This window comes from Onychostoma macrolepis, chromosome 22 (genome assembly GCF_012432095.1).
Source record: "Onychostoma macrolepis isolate SWU-2019 chromosome 22, ASM1243209v1, whole genome shotgun sequence".
Classification (NCBI taxonomy): domain Eukaryota; kingdom Metazoa; phylum Chordata; class Actinopteri; order Cypriniformes; family Cyprinidae; genus Onychostoma; species Onychostoma macrolepis.
Genome location: NC_081176.1, coordinates 18,407,846 through 18,434,764, shown reverse-complemented (window position 1 = coordinate 18,434,764; position 26,919 = coordinate 18,407,846). Strand labels below are relative to the sequence as shown.

General features: G+C 36.5%; 1 protein-coding gene across 1 annotated transcript; it reads right to left on the bottom strand.

Annotated features, from left to right (window-relative positions):
- Positions 1–580: 580 nt before the first annotated feature.
- Positions 581–25,086, bottom strand: si:dkey-121a11.3 (uncharacterized protein KIAA1614). The gene is made up of 10 exons (XM_058762223.1): positions 24,771–25,086; positions 19,320–20,240; positions 13,391–13,460; positions 11,348–11,488; positions 8,580–9,760; positions 6,995–7,142; positions 5,753–6,011; positions 5,438–5,562; positions 2,674–2,846; positions 581–2,594 (listed from the first exon to the last, which is right to left on the bottom strand). The coding sequence occupies exons 2-10, from the start codon at positions 20,203–20,205 to the stop codon at positions 2,401–2,403; spliced, it is 3,177 nt and encodes a 1,058-aa protein (XP_058618206.1). The 5' UTR covers positions 20,206–20,240; positions 24,771–25,086; the 3' UTR covers positions 581–2,400.
- Between the last annotated feature and the right edge of the window lie 1,833 nt (positions 25,087–26,919).

The window sequence follows — 26,919 nt, the reverse complement described above, 5'->3', positions numbered from 1 at the left end:
AACAGCATAGTGCATAATGCATTCACTTTGACCCCTGACCCCTGACCCCTGAGACAAAGAATGCGTCTTTGCCTTCAAAAATGTGAGAGACAGTGTAGTGGAATAAAAAAAAAAAAGTCCAGAGATTTTTTTTTTTAGAAGTCCTTAAAGGGACAGTTCATCCAAAAATTTAAATACTATCATCATTTGCTCACCCTCAAGTTCCCTCACGGTAGCCATTGACTTTCATTGTATGGAAAAAATACTGTGGAAGGCAATGGCTATCGTCGACTGTTTGGTTACCAACATTCTTCAAAATATCTTCCTTTGTGTTCAACAGAATAAAGAAACTCATACAGGTTTGGAACGAGTGGAGGGTGAATAAATGATGACAGAATTTACATTTTTAGGTGAACTATCCCTAAAAAGGAATATTTTGAGTTCAGTGCGAGTTATTCTGACTCCACACAATTTATAGCATAATGTTGACGACAAACACATTTTTTCCCCAAATTAATTTCATTTTCATCACTATATTTCACTGTTTTCCTGCTCCTATTAAAACACTAACAATATATGAAGGAAAAAAACAAGTCGTCCCTCAAAAGCCAGTTGTTTTATTTCATAGGAACACATATAAATAAATGTAACAAAATACATAAGGTTGGTAGCTTTTTGCGTTGCATGTACCATAATACTGATATCCTTCAGGACAGCACGCTAATGGTGTCGGACTGCACTGTAGAGGCATAAAAATGTGCTGGCTCATGGAGAAATATCCAATCAATTTACTAAAGAGCATTTAGAGCTGATGATCAATGCGACTGCAGCGTGTGCACCGAGCCATTCTAGGAGAGTATATAAACCTCTTTTGACTGTGTACGATATAGATCTATTTACTCGTCAGCAGCATGGAGAAGGTTTCGTATTGGAACTGAAAGCAAAAGCAACGGAGGATTTGGATGAAACAAAATGTTCAGAAGATAGATAAACATTGATGTTCATTGGTCTTTTTGGCAAACACATTTAGACCATCCTTCATTGCAATAACACTTGAGTTTAACTTTCAGTACATGAAATATCCTTGACCTTCATACACGATTGTACTACAGACATAATATTCTGTTGTAACGATAGCTAATGAATGTGACTCAAGGTGTGGTCACATTTACCGCTGGTCGGCGAAATTCATCCAGTCATTCCAATTGCACTCCAATTGCTCAATTGACAGTTTTGCGTGAGGGCAAAAAAGGGTTCCCATGTAGATTTCGCTCATGTCCAAGTTGGTCGCATGAATTCTCCACACAGACCAACAGAAAGTTGATCGGTTTAAAAGTGATTTCTGTTTGAGCTGGACTTCGATTCTACACTATTTACAATGGACAAGTTTTTCGCTGAAAGTTAATGTGACCACACCTTCAATAGCGTGTTTTTTCAAGGTACCACTTTTAAACTAAGGCCCACTCACACCAAAAACAATAACTACAGTGTTAACTATAACGATAAATGTATAGTTCTGTCATGAAACTCTAGATGGCGCAGGCCGATAGGTTTGAACTCAATATGATATAATCACATGATTACTCACATGGTGTAGCTGATTGGTTTCTTTCGCATCAGCAGACAGTGAGCTTGCTGCTCAACATTCAAGTACTTGGCTGGTGCTTGCTGTAGCAGTTGTAGAGCGCTTCAGAAACCCTCCACCTCCCCCAGCTCCACCTGTATAGATCTGCTATGGGTTTATGTCATGTATGATATATAAGGGGGTTATTTCATATATATGCGCAGCGGCAATATTTCCTACATGCGCACAGCAGCATGTCTGTGGATGTATTGACAGTAGCGGTATCAGTAGTGTAGCAGATATATTAACACATTAACCTTGCCATGTATATTACCGTGCTAAACTCTCAGAGAGTTGTAATGACTGAACTATATTAGCACTGTTTATTATAAACGCGCACTGCAGTTTTGTCATCTGCTGCTTTAAATGCTCATGGATTCTGATTGGCTGCCAGTGTTTTTGTCGTTCCTCAGCTGGAAATTGGTTCCAACGATATTGTTCCTCTGTGTCGTTATCATTATAGTTGTGGACTCTGCTATTTTTATAACTTTAGAATGATTTATAAAACTATATATTTTGTCATTACTGTTATTGTTTTTGTTGTGAACAGGCCTTTAGCCATAACAGGGAAGAATTCACCCAAAAAATGAAACTGGATTGTAACAAAATGTATAAAAAACACTTCATTTTTGGGTAACTATCCCTTGATAGGGACCATTGTGTGATCACTGCGATAAAACTCCAAAGGTCAGTTAAACGTAATACTGCCGATTACACGAACTCGTCCCTGACATTTCTGACGTTATTGTCTACGTTGACTGCAACAAAATGTGGTTCTGGTACAGTCTTGTCTTCAGTTAGCGCTGTAGGCGTCTGTGTCGTAGTACGCGGATTGAAGCTGTGCTGTTTTGAGTCATTAAACGGGTCACCAGGTCCAGACTGAGTCCTGCCACCTTCTCGCCGTTCACCTCTAAGATCTCGTCTCCGACCCCGAGCAGCCCCGCGTAGAGCTTCTCCATATTGCTGTCGCCCATTTCTTCAACATACACCCCTTAAACATAAAGCCGGTTAGTCTTAAACTTTCCAACTAAGTCAGAAGTGTATGAAAACAAGAGCGGGAGGTCCCTCACCTGAGTCTGGCCTGCCTTTTCCTCGTGAGATGAGAAAGCCGAAAGGGCCGTTGGGGGGTCTGGAGAGCTCCAGCAGGATGGTGCCGTCAGGGAAGGCCTGGGCCACGCGTCCCACCGGACGCACCGCACTGGGCCGCCCCACATCCTCTACACTCAAGGCACGCTGAAGATCCCTAAAACACACAAATTTATCTACTTAAAAAGACCACAAAAGTGCAAAAGAACTATTTTAGTGCCAGAGTTCCTTATTATTTACTAATTACAATTTATTATTTTGAATTATGTTCAGTTCTATTTTAATATTTTTTAATTATTATTATTATTATTTTCTTAGAAAAATGTGAGTGGTTCTTGACTGTGAAAGATCCTACCACTAGGCCAAAGCTGTTGAAAAATCTTTTTAATGTGTTGCTATGCATTTTTTAATATGTATTGTGTGATTTATTTTTAAATTATATTAATATATTTACTTTTAATTATAATTATATATTTATAAATATATAATTTAGTACATTACAATTGTATATTAAATATTGACATTAAGTATATATTTATATATATAATTTAGTATATCATTTATACATTAAAATTGTATTAAATATTAATGTTTTATATATATATATATATATATATATATTAAGTATAGCATTTATCTTATACATTAATATAATTTTTGAAGAGTATTGTATAAACACACCCTCATGTAGTTTTATATAATATAATGTGTTAGTGCTGTCAAATGATTAATCGCAATTAATCGCATCCAAAATAAAAGTTTTTGTTTGCATTGTAAATGTGTGTGTACTGTGCATATTTATTATGTATATATAAATACACACACATGCATGTATATATTTAAGAAAAATATTAAGTTTATATATTAATATATTCATATATAATATAAATGATATTAATAGAAATATATACATGTAAATACATGTAAATATTTTCAAATACTGTGTGTGTGTATGTGTGTATTTATGTATACATAATAAATATACACCATACACAAAGATATATTATGTAAATAAAACTTTTATTTTGGATGCGATTAATCGCAATTAATCATTTGACAGCACTAAATGTAACAGAATATTTATTTTGTATAGAAACATATCTTATCAAAAGATACACACAGGACTGTTTTTTGTAAATAAACCATGCCCAAATAAATAAATATATAAAATAAATACATAAACAAATATAGGCACTGTCATATTATTATATATTATATTATAAAAGGGTCTTTTTTTTTTTTTTTTTACAAATATAATATAATAATATAATATAATATAATATAATATAATATAATATAATATAATATAATATAATATAATATAATATAATATAATATAATATAATAGTTTATTGTTTATTATTGTACAGAGTTTTATTTTTCAACTGCAAATTTTTTTCATGGAAGCCGGGTCAAATAACAATAGTCCCCAGACGTATCGCAGTGTTTGCTCCTTGTATTTCAGCTCGTATTTTTATCTCCCTTTCTCTCTGTCAGATCTGAGCGAGTGGCCAATTATAGCCCGTCTCTGTAGCGGCTCTCTGCTTTCTTACTGGCTCTGGAGAAAGATGATGTAAGCTGCAGCTTGTCTCCAGTCACTGGGGCTGGAATTCCTCTCTGGCTATCTCTCCTTCACTCAGACACACATTCACACATTCATAAACACGCTCACAGACGCTATCGAATCACAAAGCCGTCGACTAACACACTATCTGGCACTGTGAACAACCCAAACACACATGCTTAAAGGGCAGGGTCTAGTAACACACGCAAGAGGCTGAATATAGCAGCAGCAGCAGCAGCAAGTAGACGGGTGATCATTCCCTGCATTCCATGTCTTTCTTTGGCAGACACACACACCTCTATTTTTATCTTCCCTCCCTCCCTCTCTCCCTCTCTCCCTCTTTTTATTGCTGCTGCTGCTGCTGCTGACCCAGTCAATGGAAAATACTTATCCTGTTGCACAACACGACAGCTGTCTGAGCATTACAGGAACATGATGCATGCTCTGCAGAACATGTCATGCTTCAAATTGCCATCGTTCATAACACGAAAAGGTTACAAATAAACAGGCAAATTTATTGAGATCAAGTGGTGTGTACTGTGGCGTTACCATTGTAAAGGGATGGTATCAGATAGTAATATTGTAACATAGGTCAATAACAAGACAAGAAAAGCAGACAGGATGCATTTAGACCCTCGTAACTATGACATTATTTTTATTTTAAAATCTTGATATTTGAAAAATAAATGCATAAATAAATAAATAATAATAAATAATCTATATTTACAAATTTTATATTTCAAAATAAATATATTTAATAGCATATATTTATCATATAGCATTAAAAACAATATGCATGACTCAAATTACGAATTTTATAAAAATGTGAACATTTAAAAAAATGTATGAAAATAATATTTATATATTAAATAAGTAAATATATGTATTATTTTCAATAGTCATAACATTTGATATTTGCTATAAATGCATGTGTATGAAAGATATATATATGAAAATATATGAAAAATGTATAAATATTAATTATTATTTAATCCTATGTTTTAATGAATTAAAATATAAATAACATATCTGATATTTGTTATAAAATGTATTTATTTAAAATATTCATTACTAAAAAAAATCCCCCCCCCCATGAAACCAAATGTCAACACAACAATTCCATTTCTTTGCCAACTGTACTATATTATATTATATTATATATTGTTTGGTGTAATTTGCTGTACCTGGTTAATACTGGACTACAGGGCTGTTCTCCCGGAGTGTATGCAGAGGAACGGTCTGTTTTCTTTCTGGGGATTTGTAGGTTTTGAGCCGATGAAGATCTTCTCAGCTGGAGAAATGGAGACCCCTAGTGGTGAGAAATGATACAGTCAGTGCTGCTCTCTAAATTATCACCTTGAAATTTGAAAAAGTAGCATACTGACACATCCATGTAATCTTCCGTATCTCTTTGATTGTAATTAATACCCATTCATAAGAAACTAATTCTAGATGTTTTTTGAGGGACGTCTGAAGGTTGATATTTTCTAGATGCTAACCAGCTGTATAGTCTGCAGCGAGGGGGCTTTCTTCAGCTGGTGGTGGTGTCTGTGTGTGGGGCTGGGGGAGGAGGAGGGTGAAGACGGCCGATGGTTTTGGTTCAGGTTTGAGTTTGGTTTGGGGTGCAGGCTGAGCTGATCCATGCTGCTGAATCGTCCTTTTCCCAGCAACCCCACGCTGTTCAGCCCCATGGCGGAGAAGAACCGCCGCAGGGAGAGTTTGGGTCGACCCTCCCGTTGCTCTGCATCCGTCCCCGCTCTGAAAAACAGGGTTATTTCAGTACTTTCAGGTTATTTCAGTATGTTTTTTGCTATTTTAATCTCTACATTGACCATATTACATGGTTTGGCATGTTGTTTTTGAATAAATAAATAAATAATACTTTTAAAAATTAATATGAATATATTTATTATAATAGTTAATAAACGTATAATAACAGAAAAAAGATGTCTGTTTTCCTTTTTGGCGTTGATTTTGTTTTCTCAAATTTTGATTTTGAGATGTCTGTATAAAAGTTAAAGTTAATATTATATATATATATATATATATATATATATATATTAGTGCTGTCAAACGATTAATCGCATCCAAAATAAAAGTTATTTTTTACATAATATATGTGTGTGTACTGTGTATAATTATTACGTATATATACACATACACTCACATACAACATATATTTTGGAAATATTTACATGCATATACATTTATATAATTATATTTTATATTATATATAAATATATTTAATATATAAACAACATTTTTCTTTACAAATATATACATGCATGTGTATTTATATATACATAATAAATATACACAGTACACAATCATATATTATGTAAACAAAAACTTTTATTTTGGATGCGATCAATTGTTTTACAGCACTGATATATATATATATATATATATATATATATATATATATATACATACTGCAACTTTGATTTTGTGAGGTCGGTATAAATGTTTATGCAATTGTGATTCTCAGTCAGTAGGTGGCAGTGTTGTAGTAGACAAACATGGAAGCCTGGCCCACATCTCCTCTGACCTACTTTGAGCCTTAAGTGCCAAAGCAATCCGTTTGATTGTGGCCCCCGGAAATTACATTGTTCAGAGAAAGGATTGTACATTTTAGTAAAGGATCTGGTTTGTTAAAGTGCTAAAGGGGGTTATGATAGATGTGGGTAAGGACATAGCATATTCATTATTTCCACCCTCTCTTTCTTTCCCTCTTTACTCACTGTGAGAAGTTTGGGCTAGTTGCCCTGTGATGCACTGGTCTGATTGGCCCTCTGACATGTCCTTCATTGAGACGAGTCTGGGTTGATTCAGCAATACTGGATGTTGCATCAGATCCCAGCAGTCCTGTAATCTGGTGCTGTTCTACATCTAGGGAAGAATGGAAAACATGGCTGTGCGTAATATAGGATAATGGATGAAACATCCTATGTAAATTGTTAAATATCATGATGAATCTTGATAAGGTGTAAACTGAATGTTAATATGTTAACAATATAACATGTAACTGGAAAGCAAGTCAGAAAATGCTTTTCCAAGCAGCGTCGCACAAGATGGAAAATTGTTGAAGGAGATGGAAAAAGACTGGGAGAGAGTAGCTGCTGATCGCACTAGCGACCGGCCCACTGTGAGATTATTCCGACAGGACAGTGTGGATCTGCTGATCTGGACAATCCCCAGTGGGACAGGAACGCAGTGAAGAGAAGCACACATGTGCTCACCCAAAGGTGTCACCTTGCTGACTGGAGCAGGGCTCACAGGTCTACCTGGAAGTGCCGCTTGATTCTGGGAAAAGCTTTGATTAATTTTTAGATTAGATTACGTAAACGTGCGTTTGAAATCTAACCTTCAAAGTGCTAAATATTAGCTTTGTCCTTTACAGTGTGCTCAAATATGTATTAAAAAATGTGGAAGTTCTAGTAGGTGGACACTTGTGCAACACAACAACAGCTAGTGCTAGTAGTGCTTTACAAATTGCAAACTGAAATTGAAACTTCCAGGCAGGATGGTATGTTGGACTTAAAGGGATAGTTCACCCAAAGATGAAAATTCTGTCATGAATTACTCACTCTCATGTCATTCCAAACCCGTAAGACCTTCGTTCATCTTCAGAACACATATTAAGATATTTTTGATGAAATCTGAGAGCTTTCTGACCCTCCATAGACAGCAACACAACTTCCACGTTCAACGCCCAGAAAGGTTGTAAGGACATCGTTAAAATAGTCAATGTGGCATCAGTGATTCAACCGTAATGTTATGAAGATACAAGAATACTTTTTGTGTGCAAAGAAAACAAAAATATTGGCTTTATTTACAGATTTCTTCTTTTCTTTGCATCGTGGTACTTTCATGAACGGCGGCGGACACTAAACAAAAGAGAATAAATCATTGAATAAAGTTGTTATTTTTATTTTCTTTGCGCACAAAAAGTATTCTTGTATCTTCATAACATTACGGTTGAATCACTGATGCCACATTGACTATTTTAACGATGTTCTTACTACCTTTCTGGGCGTTGAACGTGGAAGTTGTGTTGCTGTCTATGGAGGGTCAGAAAGCTCTCGGATTTCATCAAAAATATCTTAATATGTGTTCTGAAGATGAACGAAGGTCTTACGGGTTTGGAACGACATGAGAGTGAGTAATTCATGACAGAATTTTCATTTTTGGGTGAACTATCCTTTTAAAGGCAAGTTGGAGCTCAACTCTGCAGGACGTTGGCCCTCCAGGAGCAGGTTTGGACATCTCTGGTGTATTGTAAGTTGTTCAGTTACTACTGCTGTTAGCCTATGTAGTTAAACTAACCTGTTAGCCTTTCTTCCCCTTGTATGGGTGAGTTTCGAGCACACAGAACTGGGCTCGTCCTGAGTATGGGTACAGGGGTGACCATTGCAGATCTGTCCTCCCAATAACCCAATCCAGAGGAAGCCTGTTCCTGAAGACAGCTCTCCACAGCGCCCCCTGCCTCTGTGGAGTCCAGGTGGTACTCCGGCGAAGACATGAGTTTGACAGTCCGCTGACCATTAGAGCGGTTCTTTGAGCTGGATTTTAGAGCTGATTTTTTCGGTTGGAGAGGCGGAGGGGTTGGCTGAGGAAGGTGGGAGCTGGATGGTTCACCTTTGGGGGGCAATGGAGGTGCTACAGGTCCCTTGCTGGATGTGGGGCTGCAAGCGGCTGGGATTCTCTGTCCAAGTGGATTTGTGGCGTAGGGGTTGAGTGGCAATGCTAGTCCATTCGAGAGACACATTTGAGTTCCACTGTTGCAATCCGGAGGTGTTGGAGCCCTCAGGCCATTGATGTACAAGGGTTCCTGCTTGCTCTCTTGTTTCCGGACCCTCTTCTTTAGCTTCTGGAATGTTCCTCTACTGCTCACGTTATCCACAGGACTGCAGTGCGTTCCATCGCTGTGGACGATAGCGGGGCTCGTCCCAATGTATGTCTCCTTAATCTGTTCGATCCGGACAAGCCGGTTGGGAAGGGTGGGAGCAACCCAACATGGTATCTTCTTCCCTTCGACTTCCCCATTAGGTAAAGACAGAGTATTTGAGTTCAAGCTAGGCCCGGGTGGTTCATTTAGAAAGGTCCCACAAGAGTTGCACTGCCTGTTTGCTGTTTCTGGACCTTTGCCATTCAACAAACTCTTCTTGGCTTTTGGCTTCCAGAATATTGAATCATTCGAGCCATGACCTGTCTCTGCCTGTCCATTGATGTAAGACGACAAGGTGGGTTTGGACACCAGCAGACCCTGCGCTCTTTCTCCAGCCCTGCGCCGCTGGCGTAGCCGCTCCAGGTAACGCACCTCAGCGTCTTTCTCCGATTCGTCTTCGAAACGCACACGGGTTGGGGACTGTCCGTGTCTCCGGCGGGTTCCACCTGCCGAGTCGCCGCTGGAGGAGTCACTAAGGTTTCCGGAGACCACCGCCACGCCCTCCTTCCCCGCAAGAGGAGCCTGGTGTAAGGGTACACCAACCCAGGACAACAGCTCCCTGTACACACATGCACATATATGAAATGAGTTGCATTCCTGAGCACTTAGATACGAGAAGAAACGGATGCATGCCAAAGCAGCAGGCAGACTATCTCTCAGCATGGAGACATGGGCAAATTCCTGAGGAAAATTTCCTTCTTCTTTGGCTCCTCTGTGCACATTCCTGACATGCTTTTTTACTCCTTTAAGAAAGGTTGTCTTTAGCACGCCAAGCATTTCTATATCATTAGCTCATTGTTAAAAATGAGACAACCAAAACTAGTGCCTTTCAATATTCCCTGCTTGCTAAAACAGCAGGGATAGTAATCTACAGGTGTATTGTTGTGCACTGGGAGTTTTTATGCCCATTAAGCTTAGTGCACTGTTCTGAAACCTATGGGACTTTACAGCTGCGAGTTTGTCTTAAACATTCAATCTCAAGAGAGGCAGTTAAGTGTTAAGTTTAACCCAAGCAAGCTGACAGCAGTGTACTCAACATCACTGAGCTGTTTTCCCCATAAGGGAGAAGCAGGGAGGGAATTAGTGAGAAGGAAAGTAACAGCTGGCAGACATGACAGGTGTAGCAGAGCAGGACGACAAAGCAGTTTCATCAAAGCTCCTGTTTAAATAAAAAGGGAGAATTTTAATCTGTCAGTCACTAGTTCACTAATTATTATTATTTTTAATCTAAGCCAGAACATTTCATTTCATTTCATTTCATTTCTTTTTAAAACTAAATACACCATGCACACTAATTTTTTTTATTAACTATTACTTTTATTAATTTCATTTTTAAATATTACTTTTATTATTTACGTATATTTTTATATTTTTAAATATTAAAAAAAATCTCTGTTCTCAGTGCGTGTCAGGTTTTGTTGTGACATTTAAAATTGCCCTAATCTGTTCCGGATGCTGCCATGCAATGCACGCCGCTTGTCTTCATACCAAACAAGGAGACAGGCGTTTGGGGCGGCTCGCCCGTCTGTCTTTGTGTGAAAGTGCTGAGGTAGAGAACAGAGCGCTGGACGGGGAAGTGGGATTTAGAGGCACCAGCCGTGTGTACATGTTGTATAATTCAGGTAGTCTTATATAACAGAAGAGTTTGGAGGAGGCCTCCAGTATACTTAGTTTAGATGTTTAAATTCAGACTACCATTAGCTTCCTGCTGTTTCACAGCTAGCACTGAATGTGCATCTTTGTTTTCTTTGATTCTAGAGTTATTCTATAATAACTGTATATCAGTTTCATACAAATACATAGAAGTTACAACCTTATTTAATGTCTTTATATAATATGCAGACTGAAATAGAAAATGGCACCTGTTGCTTCTCAAAAGAGATTTGCAAAACACTTTCCCCCTTCCCTTTATCATCTGCCCGTCTCCAAACAGACTATTCAGTCCAGCACCAAATAATACAGTTTAAGATCTACATCCTCCACACAAATCCTCAAGAGTGAGCAGGCGAAGGCTTCCTTGTTTTGATATGAAGAGAGCCGTTTAGTCATCCTCCCTTCCCATGATGCCTAAGCCTCAAAAAACCCAACCCCCAGCCGAAACCCCAACAAGCCAAGGACTAGAGAGAAAGAGACCGGGAAAACTTACGGGTTGTCCCTCTGGACGGGTAGGATGGTGTGGTCGGCTTTGAGAGGGTTGGACCGGGCCTTCATACGCGCTCTCTCTAGCAGTCGTTTGGCCTGCTCGTGGCGAGGGCTCAGCGGAAGGTCGTCGCCCAACACAAAGGCCCTGTGGGCCGGCCAGAGAGAGAGAGAGACAGAGAAAGAAACACGTCAGCTCCTGTGCGGAGTGGGGGGATTAAGTGGAGCAGGCCGTCATCACTAATTAGGCTGACGGACGCTGAGTGTGTGTGGGGTTTGTACCTGATTATGATGCACTAGATGGACTTATGCATATGTTTACATGATCAAAGGCTTGAATATTACTCTAAAACAAGAATATGGTGATACCAAGACATAAAAGTGCTTATGAAATCGTCATAAATCAGAATGCATGAGTCATAAAAAGGAACCGCTATACCTCAGGACTTACTACTGATATTATTCAAAGAAAACTTAGTTTTACTATGTAATAGCTTTAACTCTGTTTAGTGTGTAATGTAGAATAATAATACTGAAAAAATAATATTTGTTTTTTTTATTGAAATTTTTTAGCCAAGTTTGTTACCTGTCTGTCACTAATTCACATATTTATTTTTTTAATCCAAGCAAAAACATGGATATACTGTTTATTAATTTGCCCAATTAATTCATATTTAATTCAATTCAAAACTAAATATATCAAGTACAGTAATTTATGAAAAATAAAACCATAAAAATGCATATGAAATCATCATAAATCGGAATGCATGAGTATAGAAATCACAGGCAACTGAACTTAGTCTCATTATTTCATAACTTTAACTATGTTTAGTGTGTACTGTAAAAGAAAAACATGTAAAATAATACTAAAATTTAATTTAAAATTTGTTTTATTTTTCAAAATAGCCAATTTTATAGTCTGTCGAACAATAATTCACTCATTTATTTAAAGTAAAAATATAGATATACTAGTTATTTATTTTTGTTTATGAATTTTTCGTTTTAGGATTTTTAGGATTATTAAAACTAAATTCACCAAGTACACTAATTTATGAAAAAATTAAACCATAAAAATGCTTATGAAATCATCATAAATACGAATGTATGAGTTATTATCAGGAAATGCTATACCGCAGGACTTACTACTGATAGAAATCATTGTCAATTGAACTTATTTTTCAACTTTAACTATATTTAGTGTGTAATGTAAAAAAAATAATGTAAAATAATTTAAAAAAAAATCATATTTGTTTCTTCAAATTAGTAACTAATTTAGTAATCTGTCCAACACTAATTCACTAATTTATTAAGTAAAAATATGGATATACTAGTTATTTATTTATTTGTTTATTATGATTTTTAAAACTAAATATCAAGTACACTAATTTATGGTGGGGGGAATATAAAACCAATATAAAACCATAAAAGAGTTTATGGAAACCATCATATATCAGAAACTCTGTTTAGTGTGTAATGTAAAAAATAATAATAATAAAAAAAAAATTAAGTTTATTATCGAACATGTTTTCATGCCTCAATTCATCACTATTTTAATGGGTTTTATATAGTTTTTATAGAACACTTTTTAAAAAGAAATCTACATAAATATGATTATACTGTTAATGTATGGTTTTTCCTATAATGTTCCTAATGTTCCTGACATTTTCCGACACAATGACCCATGTGTTTTTCTTTTTTTTAAGAATTTGTGGCATCTTTATTAGTTTGGAGAAAAAAGCTCAGCTATTTCCTTTGTTATTCAACTCTTAGGTGGAGTTTAAAGGAGCGGCAGGAAGAGCCGATGATATGATCTAGTTCCTCAGCTTATGAAAAGCATCAGCAGCTGTTTTCTCCTGAGCTCACATTCCACTTTTTTTGTATGTTCAACATTCTGTCGTGCTGATGCTGTTTTTTAGGAGGAATTAAGGAACACTACTTTTGAGAGTCTCGGGAAGCTGAAATAATAAATCTCTAATCAGCACTTTGAGAAGCTAAATACACATGCTGTGTGTAAGAGAGTAATGTGAGAGCATCGATCTGTGCTGCCCACCTTTGGCTGTGTTCACTACCTTGGAGCGAAATTCCAGAATCCCAATCACTATCATTCAGGCCACAGATACCTGTGGAAACAGACATTCAGTGTGCAGATTACAGGGGCTATGACCACCCTAATTAATACTGACTTAATATATGTAAAATATCAATTAAAAAAATATATATATATATATGTATATATATATACATACATACAGTATCTTACATTTTTGTAAATATTTTATTATATCTTTTCATGTGACAACACTGAAGAAATGACACTTTGCTACAGTGTAAAGTAGTGAGTGTACAGCTTGTATAACAGTTGAAATTTGCTGTCCCCTCAAAATAACTCAACACACAGCCATTAATGTCTAAACCGCTGGCCACAAAAGTGAGTACACCCTTAAGTGAAAATGTCCAACTTGGGCCCAATTGGGCCCCATTTTCTCTACCTTTTTGACTCGTTAGTTACAAGGTCTTAGGTGTGAATGGGGAGCAGGTGTGTTAAATTTGGTGTTATCGCTTTCACTCTCTCATACTGGTCACTGGAAGTTCAACATGGCACCTCATGGCAAAGAACTCAATGAGGATCTGAAAAAAGAATTGTTGCTCTACATAAAGATGGTGTAGGCTATAAGAAGATTGCCAAGACCCTGAAACTGAGCTGCAGCACGGTGGCCAAGACCATACAGTGGTTTAACAGGACAGGTTCCACTCAGAACAGGCCTCGCCATGGTCGACCAAAGAAGTTGAGTGCACGTGCTCAGCGTCATATCCAGAGGTTGAAGGGGTGGGGGGTCAGCCTGTCAGTGCTCAGACCATACGCCACATACTGCATCAAATTGGTCTGCATGGCTGTCGTCCCAGAAGGAAGCCTCTTCTAACATGTACTGTGACATACTGAAGCAGAGCATGATCCCCTCCCTTCGGAGACTAGGCCGCAGGGCAGTATTCCAACATGATAACAACCTCAAACACTCGCTAAAGAAGCTGAGGGTAAATGTGATGGACTGGCCAAGCATGTCTCCAGACCTAAACCCTATTGAGCATCTGTGGGGCATCCTCAAACGGAAGGTGGAGGAGCGCAAGGTCTCTAACATCCACCAGCTCCGTGATGTCGTCATGGAGGAGTGGAAGAGGACTTCAGTGGCAACCTGAGGCAGTGCTGGAAAATAATGGTGGCCACACAAAATATTGACACTTTGGGCCCAATTTGGACATTTTCAATTAGGGCTGTACTCACTTTTGTGGCCAGCGGTTTAGACATTAATGGCTGTGTGTTGAGTTATTTTGAGGGGACAGCAAATTTACACTGTTATACAAGCTGTACACTCACTACTTTACATTGTAGCAAAGTGTCATTTCTTCAGTGTTGTCACATGGAAAGATATAATAAAATATTTACAAAACTGTGAGGGGTGTACTCACTTCTATGAGATACTATATATACAGTGGGGCAAAAAAGTATTTAGTCAGCCACCAATTGTGCAAGTTCTCCCACTTAAAAAGATGAGAGAGGCCTGTAATTTTCATCATAGGTATACCTCAACAATGAGAGACAAAATGAGAAAAAAAATCCAGAAAATCACATTGTAGGATTTTTAAAGAATTTATTTGAAAATTATGGTGAAAAATAAGTATTTGGTCAATAACAAAATTTCATCTCAATACTTTGTTATATACCCTTTGTTGGCAATGACAGAGGTCAAACATTTTCTGTAAGTCTTCACAAGGTTTTCACACACTGTTGCTGGTATTTTGGCCCATTCCTCCATGCAGATCTCCTCTAGAGCAGTAATGTTTTGGGGCTGTCGCTGGGCAACACAGACTCCAAAGATTTTCGATGGGGTTGAGATCTGGAGACTGGCTAGGCCACTCCAGGACCTTGAAATGCTTCTTACGAAGCCACTCCTTCGTTGCCCGGGCGGTGTGTTTGGGATCATTGTCATGCTGAAAGACGCAGCCACGTTTCATCTTCAATGCCCTTGCTGATGGAAGGAGGTTTTCACTCAAAATCTCACGATACATGGCTCCATTAATTCTTTCGTTTACACGGATCAGTCGTCCTGGTCCCTTTGCAGAAAAACAGCCCCAAAGCATGATGTTTCCACCCCCATGCTTCACAGTAGGTATGGTGTTCTTTGGATGCAACTCAGCATTCTTTCTCCTCCAAACACGACAAGCTGAGTTTTTACCAAAAAGTTCTATTTTGGTTTCATCTGACCATATGATCATCCAAATGCTCTCTAGCAAACTTCAGACGGGCCGGACATGTACTGGCTTAAGCAGGGGGACACGTCTGGCACTGCAGGATTTGAGTCCCTTGAGCATCTACTACGCAGTGTGTTACTGATACCTCAACAATGAGAGACAAAATGAGAAAAAAAATCCAGAAAATCACATTGTAGGATTTTTAAAGAATTTATTTGAAAATTATGGTGAAAAATAAGTATTTGGTCAATAACAAAATTTCATCTCAATACTTTGTTATATACCCTTTGTTGGCAATGACAGAGGTCAAACGTTTTCTGTAAGTCTTCACAAGGTTTTCACACACTGTTGCTGGTATTTTGGCCCATTCCTCCATGCAGATCTCCTCTAGAGCAGTAATGTTTTGGGGCTGTCGCTGGGCAACACAGACTCCAAAGATTTTCGATGGGGTTGAGATCTGGAGCTTTCCTGTAGCTCAAATAGTAGAGCATGGCGCTAGCAACGCCAAGATCATGGGTTCGAATCCCAGGGAAAGCAAGAGCTGATAAAATGTAAAAAAAAAACTGTACCTTGAATGCAATGTAAGTCGCTTTGGATAAAAGCGTCTGCTAAATGCGTAAATGTAAATGTAAATGTACTGATGGTAGCCTTTGTTACTTTGGTCCCAGCTCTTTGCAGGTCATTCACTAGGTCCCCCCTTGTGGTTCTGGGATTTTTGCTGGGTGAGATCTTGCGTGGAGCCCCAGATCGAGGGAGATTATCAGTGGTCTTGTATGTCTTCCATTTTCTAATAATTGTTCCCACCAGGGACGATTCTAGGATTTTCATTTTAGGGGGGCTGAGCCCCCAATGAGGGTATAATAATAAAAAAATTTAAAAAATATTTACAAAAGAATTGACTGAAAATTTGTACAAAAAATTGTAGAACCGTTCTACATAAATTCAATTCAAACTATTTTTTTTTTTTCAATTAATACAAAACACACACACAATGTTTCAATCTCTGTCAATCACTCTGATATGCAATTAAAATAAGTGCACTGACTGAGTGCTGTCGGTCACTGTCTTTAATCATTTCTATGCATAACTGTATGGTAGTTAATGCCACATGCACTGTAATATTATGTTCTATATTGAAAGCTAAATTTTCAAATGAAAATAGCAATAACGTGATCGTTTTATAAAGCATTCATATGTGTTAAGGGCTTTCGCTGAAGGAAACAGCTGTGGTGTGATGAGTGGTGAATGCAGCGAAAACTTTACAGTAGATTGGAAACCGATTGCTCTCCCATGACTTTTTGTAAACTGTATTTATGACAAAGAACTGCATAGATGTAGATATTATAACAATCTATCGATAAACACCTCCTTGTCCTCTCCTCTGCGCCACCGCAGTCTGTGGATTGAAGAACGAGCAGAAAGATGGGGAGAAGCCGAAGTCTGCTGCCGTTTTCATTTGAAATTTAAAGGGAAAGAATTGCAAGATTTTTAGGGGGGCTGAGCAGAAATTTAGGGGTGCTGAAGCCCCCCTAAAAATGGCCTAGCGACGCCCATGGTTCCCACAGTTGATTTCTTCACACCAAGCTGCTTACCTATTGCAGATTCAGTCTTCCCAGCCTGGTGCAGGTCTACAATTTTGTTTCTGGTGTCCTTTAACAGCTCTTTGGTCTTGGCCATGGTGGAGTTTGGAGTTGGACTGTTTGAGGTTGTGGACAGGTGTCTTTTATACTGATAACGAGTTCAAACAGATGCCATTAATACAGGTAATGAGTGGAGGACAGAGAAGCCTCTTAAAGAAGAAGTTCCAGGTCTGTGAGAGCCAGAAATCTTGCTTGTTTGTAGGTGACCAAATACTTATTTTACCGAGGAATTTACCAATTAATTCTTTAAAAATCCTACAATGTGATTTTCTGGATTTTTTTTTTCTCATTTTGTCTCTCATAGTTGAGGTATACCTATGATGAAAATTACAGGCCTCTCTCATCTTTTTAAGTGGGAGAACTTGCACAATTGGTGGCTGATATTTTGCCCCACTGTATATATATATATATATATATATATATATATATATATATATATTTTTTTTTTTTTTTTTTTTTTGTAATGCATATTTCCCTGCTTTCCATCACAACCAAAATTTTAGGTTATCCAGAGTTTCACTACTGCTTCATCTACTTCAAGTTGAGTGAACTGTGTTTGCCTGACAGCTAAAAGCCAGTTGTTTATCTCACTTGACAAGGTCTTCATGTTTGTGTCAACATCTGGTGCTTCAAAAGTGAGGAAAACAAGCGAACAAATGAAGCATCACACCGTCTCTGTTTTCCCATCTCCCAGCCTTTATCACTGTTACTCTGAGTTGTTTTTAATCAGTGTAATTCTCATTCTTATCCTTCTGTCCCCTCATATCTGGATTATCCAGCTCTCTCGTCTATACGACCTCTGCTTCATTAGGGAGGTCATGTGTGATCGTTGCGTGTAATCCATAAACGTGCTAAAGGAGACAATGCCATCTCATCAGACATGCGCTAACGGCATTTAACACCTGTCTGATAACCTCGGATTAGCGCTGCTACGCTTTATATTGTACATTATGTTACATCAGATAAGGACGATTACATCCCAGCTTCCGGAAACAAGATGGGTGATTTTGAGCCGAGTTTGAAACGCATATGCCAGTTTCTTAAAAATGTGCTCTTTTTGTTTGTTTTATATGTAAAAAAACAAAAAACAAAAAAAAAACAAATATATATATACTGTATATATCACCATCTAGTAACACACATCTTAATCATTATTTATTTAATAAAATATATTTTTTTCAAGATGAAAAGTTGTTTAGGTATTCATGTTTATATGTTTTTAGACTATTTTTAAGAGATGTTTCGATTTAGTTACTCTGAAACTGTCATGTGGTGTTAATATCCAATAACAATTAATAACTTACACATGACACAGAACTTACATCATGATTATTTGTTATACAAAAATAAAAATAAATAATAATAAACGGAGCAATTCCAATAAGGACCTTGCACAGCGGTGCTTGGGCCCTAATAAAATATAAAAAATAATAAAATAATAAAAATATTTTTAAATAATAAATATATATATTTTTTTTCAAGGTAATTTTTTTTCATAAATATTATTAATTATTCATTCATATCTTTTTATTTTATTTTTTTGGAGTCACACCACATGACATTTTACAACCTGGACTGACTTTAAAAATAAAAAGTTTAAACTTAAAGTTTACACGCAGTCATGAGGTGTTGTTGGTTGGAGCTCATGACTTTTTTCATTTATTTTATAATTTTATAAATGAAAATTTCAAAAAAAATTCATTTATTATTAGGTAATGAGAGTCAACCAGTTTTGTAAAAAAAAAAAATAAATGTGATTAATAAGTGATTTAGTGGGAAAAAAGTATTTAATAATATGAAAATGAATAAATAATAAAAATTACTTACGTTTTTGTTTCAAGAATTTCATAGTTTTTCATATTTTTTATAGGCTTTTTCTTCATTATTATATCAGAACAGTCATACCACTTTAGCATTTTTAATTGTATGCATCCCAAAAAATATCCAAATGTATTGTAATTCAGAAATTAAACACGTTCATTATAGAAGAGGTGTGTTAAAGTCATAGCAAGCCTGAATTGCATTTTTAATATATTTAAAAAAAATAAAATGAGTGCCTTGTCATTGACCAACTTTAATGGTTCTCCTTACCTCTACCACCAATGTGTGTCGGGTCCTCTATCCTTTGTCCTGGCATATGGTCTTTGTTCTGTGCTTTCTGCAGCATCTGTTTGAGAAGACCTCGATTCATCTCGACCCTCTCGGCCAGGGACAGTGAGCTTCCACTGCTGCACATGCTCTCCAAGCTGTCGGCTCGCCAAAGTCCACACTGTCCCACCTCAACGTGATTGTACCTGCGCAGGTGACTCTCCAGGCTGTCAGACCTTTGCAGTTCTCTTGGAAACTTGTGGCCCATTTTGTGTCCCATGGTTCCTCCATTTGGTCCATCTTTCCCCACAGGAGAGTTCCCATTTAGAACCGGCATCTCTGGTCTGATGGACCTCCAGAAACACTTTGGAGGCAACCATAGTTTATCAGATGGAGAAGCATCATGTTGAGCCCTGCAAGCATCATTCGAGAGGTTCTCCAGACTTGCTCCTTCTCCAAGGCTACGTGGAATTGCCAGCAAAGTTTCGGAAGAAATGGGATCGTACTCGAGTTCTACCTGAGGCTTGGGATCTCTGGCAATGAACATCAGGGGCTTGCGAGGTTCCCCGTCTTCATCGCTGCTGCTGGAGCCCCAAGCGTCCGTGAGGGCGTATCCCAGCATGAAGGTCCCGGGAACCACTCGTTTGTCCTGGTTCTTACTTCCAGGTTCTTTCCAGGCGACTCTGCGCTCGGAGAGAGCCTTGACCTTGGACTGTAGCGCCGATACAGCAGAGCCTTGAGTTTGCTGATTAGAAGGCGAGGACGGGGTGCTGGGCTCCGGGCTTGTGCTGGAAGGACACTCATCCTCTGGCTCCCTGAGGTGGATGTCAATGTTTTGGGAGGTGGCAGGCAGGGGTTCAGCATCTTCAGAGGTCACTGCATCCTCCATTATCAAATCAGAGTGTCAGTGGAGCATTATGGTGGCTAAAGGGGATGAAAAGAAACAAGTTAGGTCTCACTCACTAATAACTGCGTGGATACACAGGAGAATTTGTTCTTAACTTCATTGTAATTTTAAAGGGGTCATATGACGATGCTTGTGCATTTGGTGTAATATAATGTGTTTAACTGTCACCGTCCCACCTGTGGGACGCTTGACGCTCTTTTTTTCGTTGTCTTTTTTCCCTATGAAATATTTGAGTAATCATCATAAATTATATATCATTTGAAAGCTTAAAACCTCAAAATTCATCCTGTGAAAACCATTTTGAAATCGGACATTGCGTTACCATAGTACTTTAAAATCGTTTGGCGGTCTCCTCCCCCTTAGTGGGTGGTGTCAAGTGTCATATTACACAATGTATTACGGTCTTTTAGAATCAAAACTTTTTATAATCTTGACAAAATACATATTGTCGGAAAGGTCTGACTCTCAGGATTCCATATTTGGTGGTCTTTTTGTGATCGGAGTAAAATTGACAGAGAAATTTAGACATTTGTGACAGAAAAATGCATCAAAAAAAATTCTATGGAGTTGAATGGCACCCGGTGGCTGTTTGTAGTATGACGCCCTAAATAAAATCTCACAGGAACCTCAATTTTTCTCATATCAACTTCAAATTTGGAACATAACTTATTGAGACATAAGGCTTTAATTTTATGCCAATTTTAGGGTAAAACCTGTTATGTAAAATATTTATTTTATATAAAATATTTAAAAAATTATATTTTGTATTTTCTTTACAGTAAATTTAAACTTCTATAACTTTTTGTTACTTTCATATTTTAAAATAATTCCACTTTTGCAGTAATCTGCTGATTGTCTTCTTAAAAAAGAGTCCAACCTTATGTTTGTATTCCAAAGCATTCATGAATTATAAGAGTTTAAGTTTGGATAGTGCACTTTCATGTATATGTTCAAAAATGGGGGGTGACAGTTAAGGGGTTAAGGTTAAAAAACACATTATTTTCCACATACCGTACATTATTGTTGCTCCTCTATGCTCCGCCTTTCTGAAACGCATTGATTTTTACAAAGCTCATCGTTCTGAAAAGCAAGGTGTTCTCTGATTGGCCAGCTATCCAGTGCGTTGTGATTGGCCGAATACCTCAAGCATGTGACGGAAATGTTACACCTCTTACCATATTTGGAAACACAGCGTCTCCATGAAATGACAGCGGCGGCAACAATACTACAACGAGAATGAAAGTTCCGCCTTCTTTCTTTGCGTAAACATTTGAGCAGAGTTATGTAAATCTTCCCACACAGTGACATAGATTTGTGGGGGCGTGTTTTATTGAGGCATTTTAGGAAGGCATGGATGAGTCTTAACTTTTAGAAAGAATATCTTTTTGGGTTTGAGACTTTAATCTTTGCGACTTTACGGATCTTATATATTCACAATCAGCTTGTAACATTCAAAAGACAAAGGAAAACATATGACCCCTTTAATGAATTTGGAATATTCTAAATGAGCAATTTGCATAAAACATACCCAAACCATCTCCATATAAGGGATTTCCACACAATCTTTCCTTTAGCCAGCCTTTAAAAAGTTTTTGGTGAATCATAGTTTATTCATGAAAATACTTGTACACAGATTTGACGCACAAATTTGTGCGTACATGCGGTTATTAAATGAAAGCCAATGTTAACGTGATTAAAGTGAATGTTTTGTTTATGAAATAAAAGTCATTTATATAAAAAAGCCCTACAGTTTAGTCTTTTCTTATAAACAAGATACATTTGCTTGAGAAGTATCACTACAATATGATAAAATATTAAGACTTTCTTTCAGAGAAAGTACATTTAATAATTAAGTTTTTTTTTTTTACTGCATATTGATTGGATAAATGATGAATTGCTCATCTGTTTCACACTTTTTAAAACTTTATCATTTTTCTGACCGTGCAGATAAAAATTAAATAAATTGCTTTCATAGGTTGTTTTGAATATGAATGTATTTTGTCTCTTTGCCCTTGTTTTTAACGTTTATCTTTTAAAAAAGGGGGGAAAAAATACACTCAATATACATTATCTAAAAACAAGTCAGTGTCACTTCTCAAGTAAATCTTTTCTCAAGGCTTATTTTCATTTTAAACTTTTTATGATTTTTACATATTTTTAACTTAAAGACAATATAAAAATATTCATTAAGAATAAGGCTTTTTCAGGGCAAAGAATTTAGTGATAGATTTTGCATTTTTTGAGTGACATTTAACATGAATTGAGGAAAATACTTGTGTGTGCAAACAGGCTTTCATTAGGTAGCATCACTTACTGCATGATATACTGTATTTGGCATTTTAAACTGTCTTTTTAAGGCCATTAGTAACCACAGAGGTTTTAACTGTCCTCAGACCAGTGGAAAGCACATTTTTCACTGAACTGAATTTTTGATGAATCACTTTTTGTTGACAAGAAGACTTCTGTATCTTTCGTTCTTTCCCAACAGCTTTGGCCAGGACTTGACCACAGAATCTAAAAAAATGTCTTTTAGTCACAAACAACTGCTAGTATGTCATTGTGGCACTGAAACTGGATTTTCCCAAGGCTGAGGGAAAGTAATAATGAATATTTTGGTATAACACATAAGTTTCGTCTGCTCTACTAACTACTAGCGCCACTGATGTAGAACAAATAGTTTCGCAAGTAACCGATACAACACGCTAACCTGTTCTGAGAATAATGTAGGGTTTGGTGACACATTATCCCACTTTTAGCTTTCGGCTTAACAGCACTATTCTGCTTTTAAACCTCCAATCATCATTTCACAAAACACAATGTCGTCAAACTAATATCTGAATGCTCTTAACTTTTAATTAATATACTACGGTGCAGTTAGGTCATGTTGTACACTTAACATCTGACAGCTATTATTTAGGACAAGAATAGAAAAGTAAGTTTTCTCTGAGGTAAGTTCACAAATGAGTGAGTTTTCTGGCAGATTAATTTGATTTAATTGGTCCTCTCTTAATTAGGACACCTTCCTGGTGCTCCAGGTACTTCAGGCTTGGATACACAGACATTATTCCATCTGAACACACAATAAGAGAGAAAATTCTAAACAATTTTAGTCGCTTAATAGCTTTTTAAAACATTAACATACCATTTCCAAAATTTTATGAAGGCCATACTTCATATCAACTTACAACAAAAGCTAGTTGTTCAATGACCAGAGAAAGCAACATATTAGGCTGACGACCTTGTAATTTTCAGGATGCATGATGATTTGTTTTTTCATAATTAATTATTTATAATTAATATGCTCACAAAGTGCCAAATGAATACTCTGGTGTCAAGCATAACAAGTAAATAGCAAATATGATTTCTATGATTTTCTTCCTTATTTTTAAATAAATAAATAAAATAATTATGCTCAAAACAAGCACTTTCAAGCCCATTTAAGTAACTTAGTCAAAAATAAATATAAATAGAATACAGAAATATTCACTATAAAAACATCCATGATTTTGTTACATGAGTTTTTCTATCCATATAAATACCTTCCAGAGTCAAGCAAATAAATAGAATATAGAAATATTAACCATAGAAATGTTTTCCTTTTCTTTTCTTTTTTTACAAATGAAATTATTCTGCTCACAAAGAACAAATTCTAGGCAATTTGTTGAAGCTGGAGTCAAGAGTAAAATAGAATGTGCTTTTTGTTCCATTACTTTTAAAATAATTTTAAAAATAAATCACTTTTTTTTTTTCTTCTAGCCAATTAAATGCCTTAGAATCAAGCGTACAAAATAGAATATAGCAATATTCCCTTTAGGAATTAGGAATTTAGATTTTTAAATGAATAAATAAACAATTCCTAGACATCAAACACCTTAGAGTCGAGAAATAAATAGAATGTAGAAACATTCACTCTAGAAGTTTCCATGATTTTGTTCCATGACTTTTTAGAGTAAATAAATAAATAAAAATATGCTCAAAAAGGGCACTTTCTAGCTAATTAGAGTCAAGATGAAAAATAAACAGTATTTAGAAATATTCACTATATAAATTCCCATGATTTTTGATCGTTTCCGTGACTTTTCCAGCCCTGTAAATCCTTATATTTCCAAATTTTCCATGTGCTGCTTTTTATTCCAGTGCAATATGTTAGTGATGAGAAAACTACAGGAAATGAGACCATTTCAGAGGAATGAGTAAGTCATACACGACGCTTTCTTGATGTCTTTCTTAGAGCTCAGGTCGATTTCTACAGTTCTGCAGCCTAAAACCATTACTATCCCATCTGCTGCTGATGTGACCCCCAAACACACGGGGGTCACCGTGTCGGACCAGAAACGAAAACACTCATCCCGCGGGGGGCCACTTCTCTCATCTGACATTTATTTAACACTGGAGCTAACAGAAGCATGGGTCAAGAAAACAAAATGCGATGACTCGCGCGCACAGGTGGCCGTGAAAGCTGGACAAACAACTTTAAAAGATCACGAAAGCAGTAAATCTGACAGAAGAACGGAAAAACTAATAAATATCTTCTTCAAACATCTTACCTCCTTCGCCCCTCTGCTGTCTATCCTCCACAGCAGCCACATGCGCACTTATAAAGTCAGTTTAAGATTTATAAAATCATATTCGAGTCAGCAAAAACACAAGCGGCCAGTCAAATCCCATCTTGCTCTAGTTTCTGCTTTGCTTTCAGTTTTGAGCGTCCCAAATCTTCTCTCTCTCTCTCTCTCTCTCTTCCTCCAGCTGTTTTGGCCTGCTCAAGTGAGCTCGGCACACTCCCACTTCAAATATGGCCAACTTAACAGCTGCGTTTGAAAGGACTGGCTCTCGTTCACTACAGAAATTCAACTACTTGCGGAACTATCGCTGCGTTGCTATGGAGACAGTAGCGACCACCTTTGAGAAAAACTGACCTGTGAGACGTTCCTATTGGTGGAGCGGCCCGCGTAGCTCCGCCCCCGAGTGGGAGGGGCGTAATTCTATACTAGAATTTGGGCGGAAAATTGATGGAAGAATTCTTAAATGCAGAGAGGAAGTTCACATATTCCAGCTGCCAAGGAATTTTCTTTGTTGATTCGTGCGCGTCTTTGTGGTTATTAATCGTCACGTTGTGAGTGCTTTTGGCGTCTGGTTTGTTTTTTTCACGCACAGAAGTCACTGGTTATTTTTCTTGAATCCCTGATCAGAGGCAAGTTCTGAAGCAAAGCCAGCTGTAATAGAGAGCGCTGGGCTGGGTCTTGAACTTCATGCACAGTTGGGTCCAAGGACGCATAAACTGCACAAAACTGCAGGACACAAAATGAATAGGCCGTCTTATTTGTGCATTCCTCTGACACAGACACAGACACAGACCCAGCCCTGCCTGCAGCGAGGAGGAGGCCGGTAATATGAGCAGATACGCTCGCAATCACTGCTGCTGCTCTAAGCAAAAATCATTATGTGAGTTTTTAAACGTCCTGTCACAGTCCTTGTAATTAGGCTACATTCAAATCAAACAGCTGCAGAGAGGAGGAGGGATGCTGAAGAGAGACTAAAGGTTTTCCAAGGCCAACTGATAATGAGTATTTATCTTTCAATCTAAAATTATTATAATGCAATATCGTGTGCATATAAAATAAATAATAAATAGTTTTATGTGCATGACTCACATTTAAAATGTTTTAAAATAGATATTATATAATTATAGATTTTATATTATAAATATGTTAAATATTACATGAATTTAAAATCATATATATTATATCATATATAATATATATAATATATTATATATATATATGTATATATAATATATATTATATTATATATGATCAAATACTATATTATAAACAGCACAATATATATACTATATGGATGTGTATAGATATATATGCTTTAAATGTAGAAAATGTTAAATATTAATATTAATATATAATGTAATAATGAATAATGTAGTAAAAATATAGTATGTATTTTTATATGAGTAATTTTTCATTATTTAAAAAATATACAATAAATACATTAAGTTATTACTTTTTATTTAATAATATTTTTGTAGTTTTTGTAAAATGTAAACAGTTACAAATTATAATGTAATATAGTGTATAATATAAAAAGTAAATAATAAATATGTAAATACAACACATTTAAAGTATTGAAGTTGAATTATTTAAGTATATTACCGTACATAAATACTATGAAATATCAATAAATTATATATATATATATATATATATATATATATATATATATATATAATATGTATGTGTGTGTGTTTGTGTGTGTATGTATATATACGATTTAAATGTAGAAAATTTTAAATATTATTAAATGAATCATAAATATTATGTGTGTGTGTGTGTGTGAGAGTGTGTATATATAATTTAAATGTAGAAAATTGATAAATTTAAAAATGTAGAATATGAATAATTTATTTGAATATACACTCTCAGAAATAAAGGTAGAAAAGCTGTCACTGGGGGCGGTACCTTTTCAAAAGGTACATGTTTGTAACTAAAGGGTCCATTTTGGTACCTTAAAGGTACATATTAGTACTTAAAGTGTACATATTTGAACCTAATAGGTACAAAAGTGTACCTTGTGAAAAAGTACCACCCCAGGGACAGCTTTTGTACCTTTATTTCTGAGAGTTTATATATATATTCAATTATATTATTTTATACCATTTTAATCATAATATAATATAATTTTTAA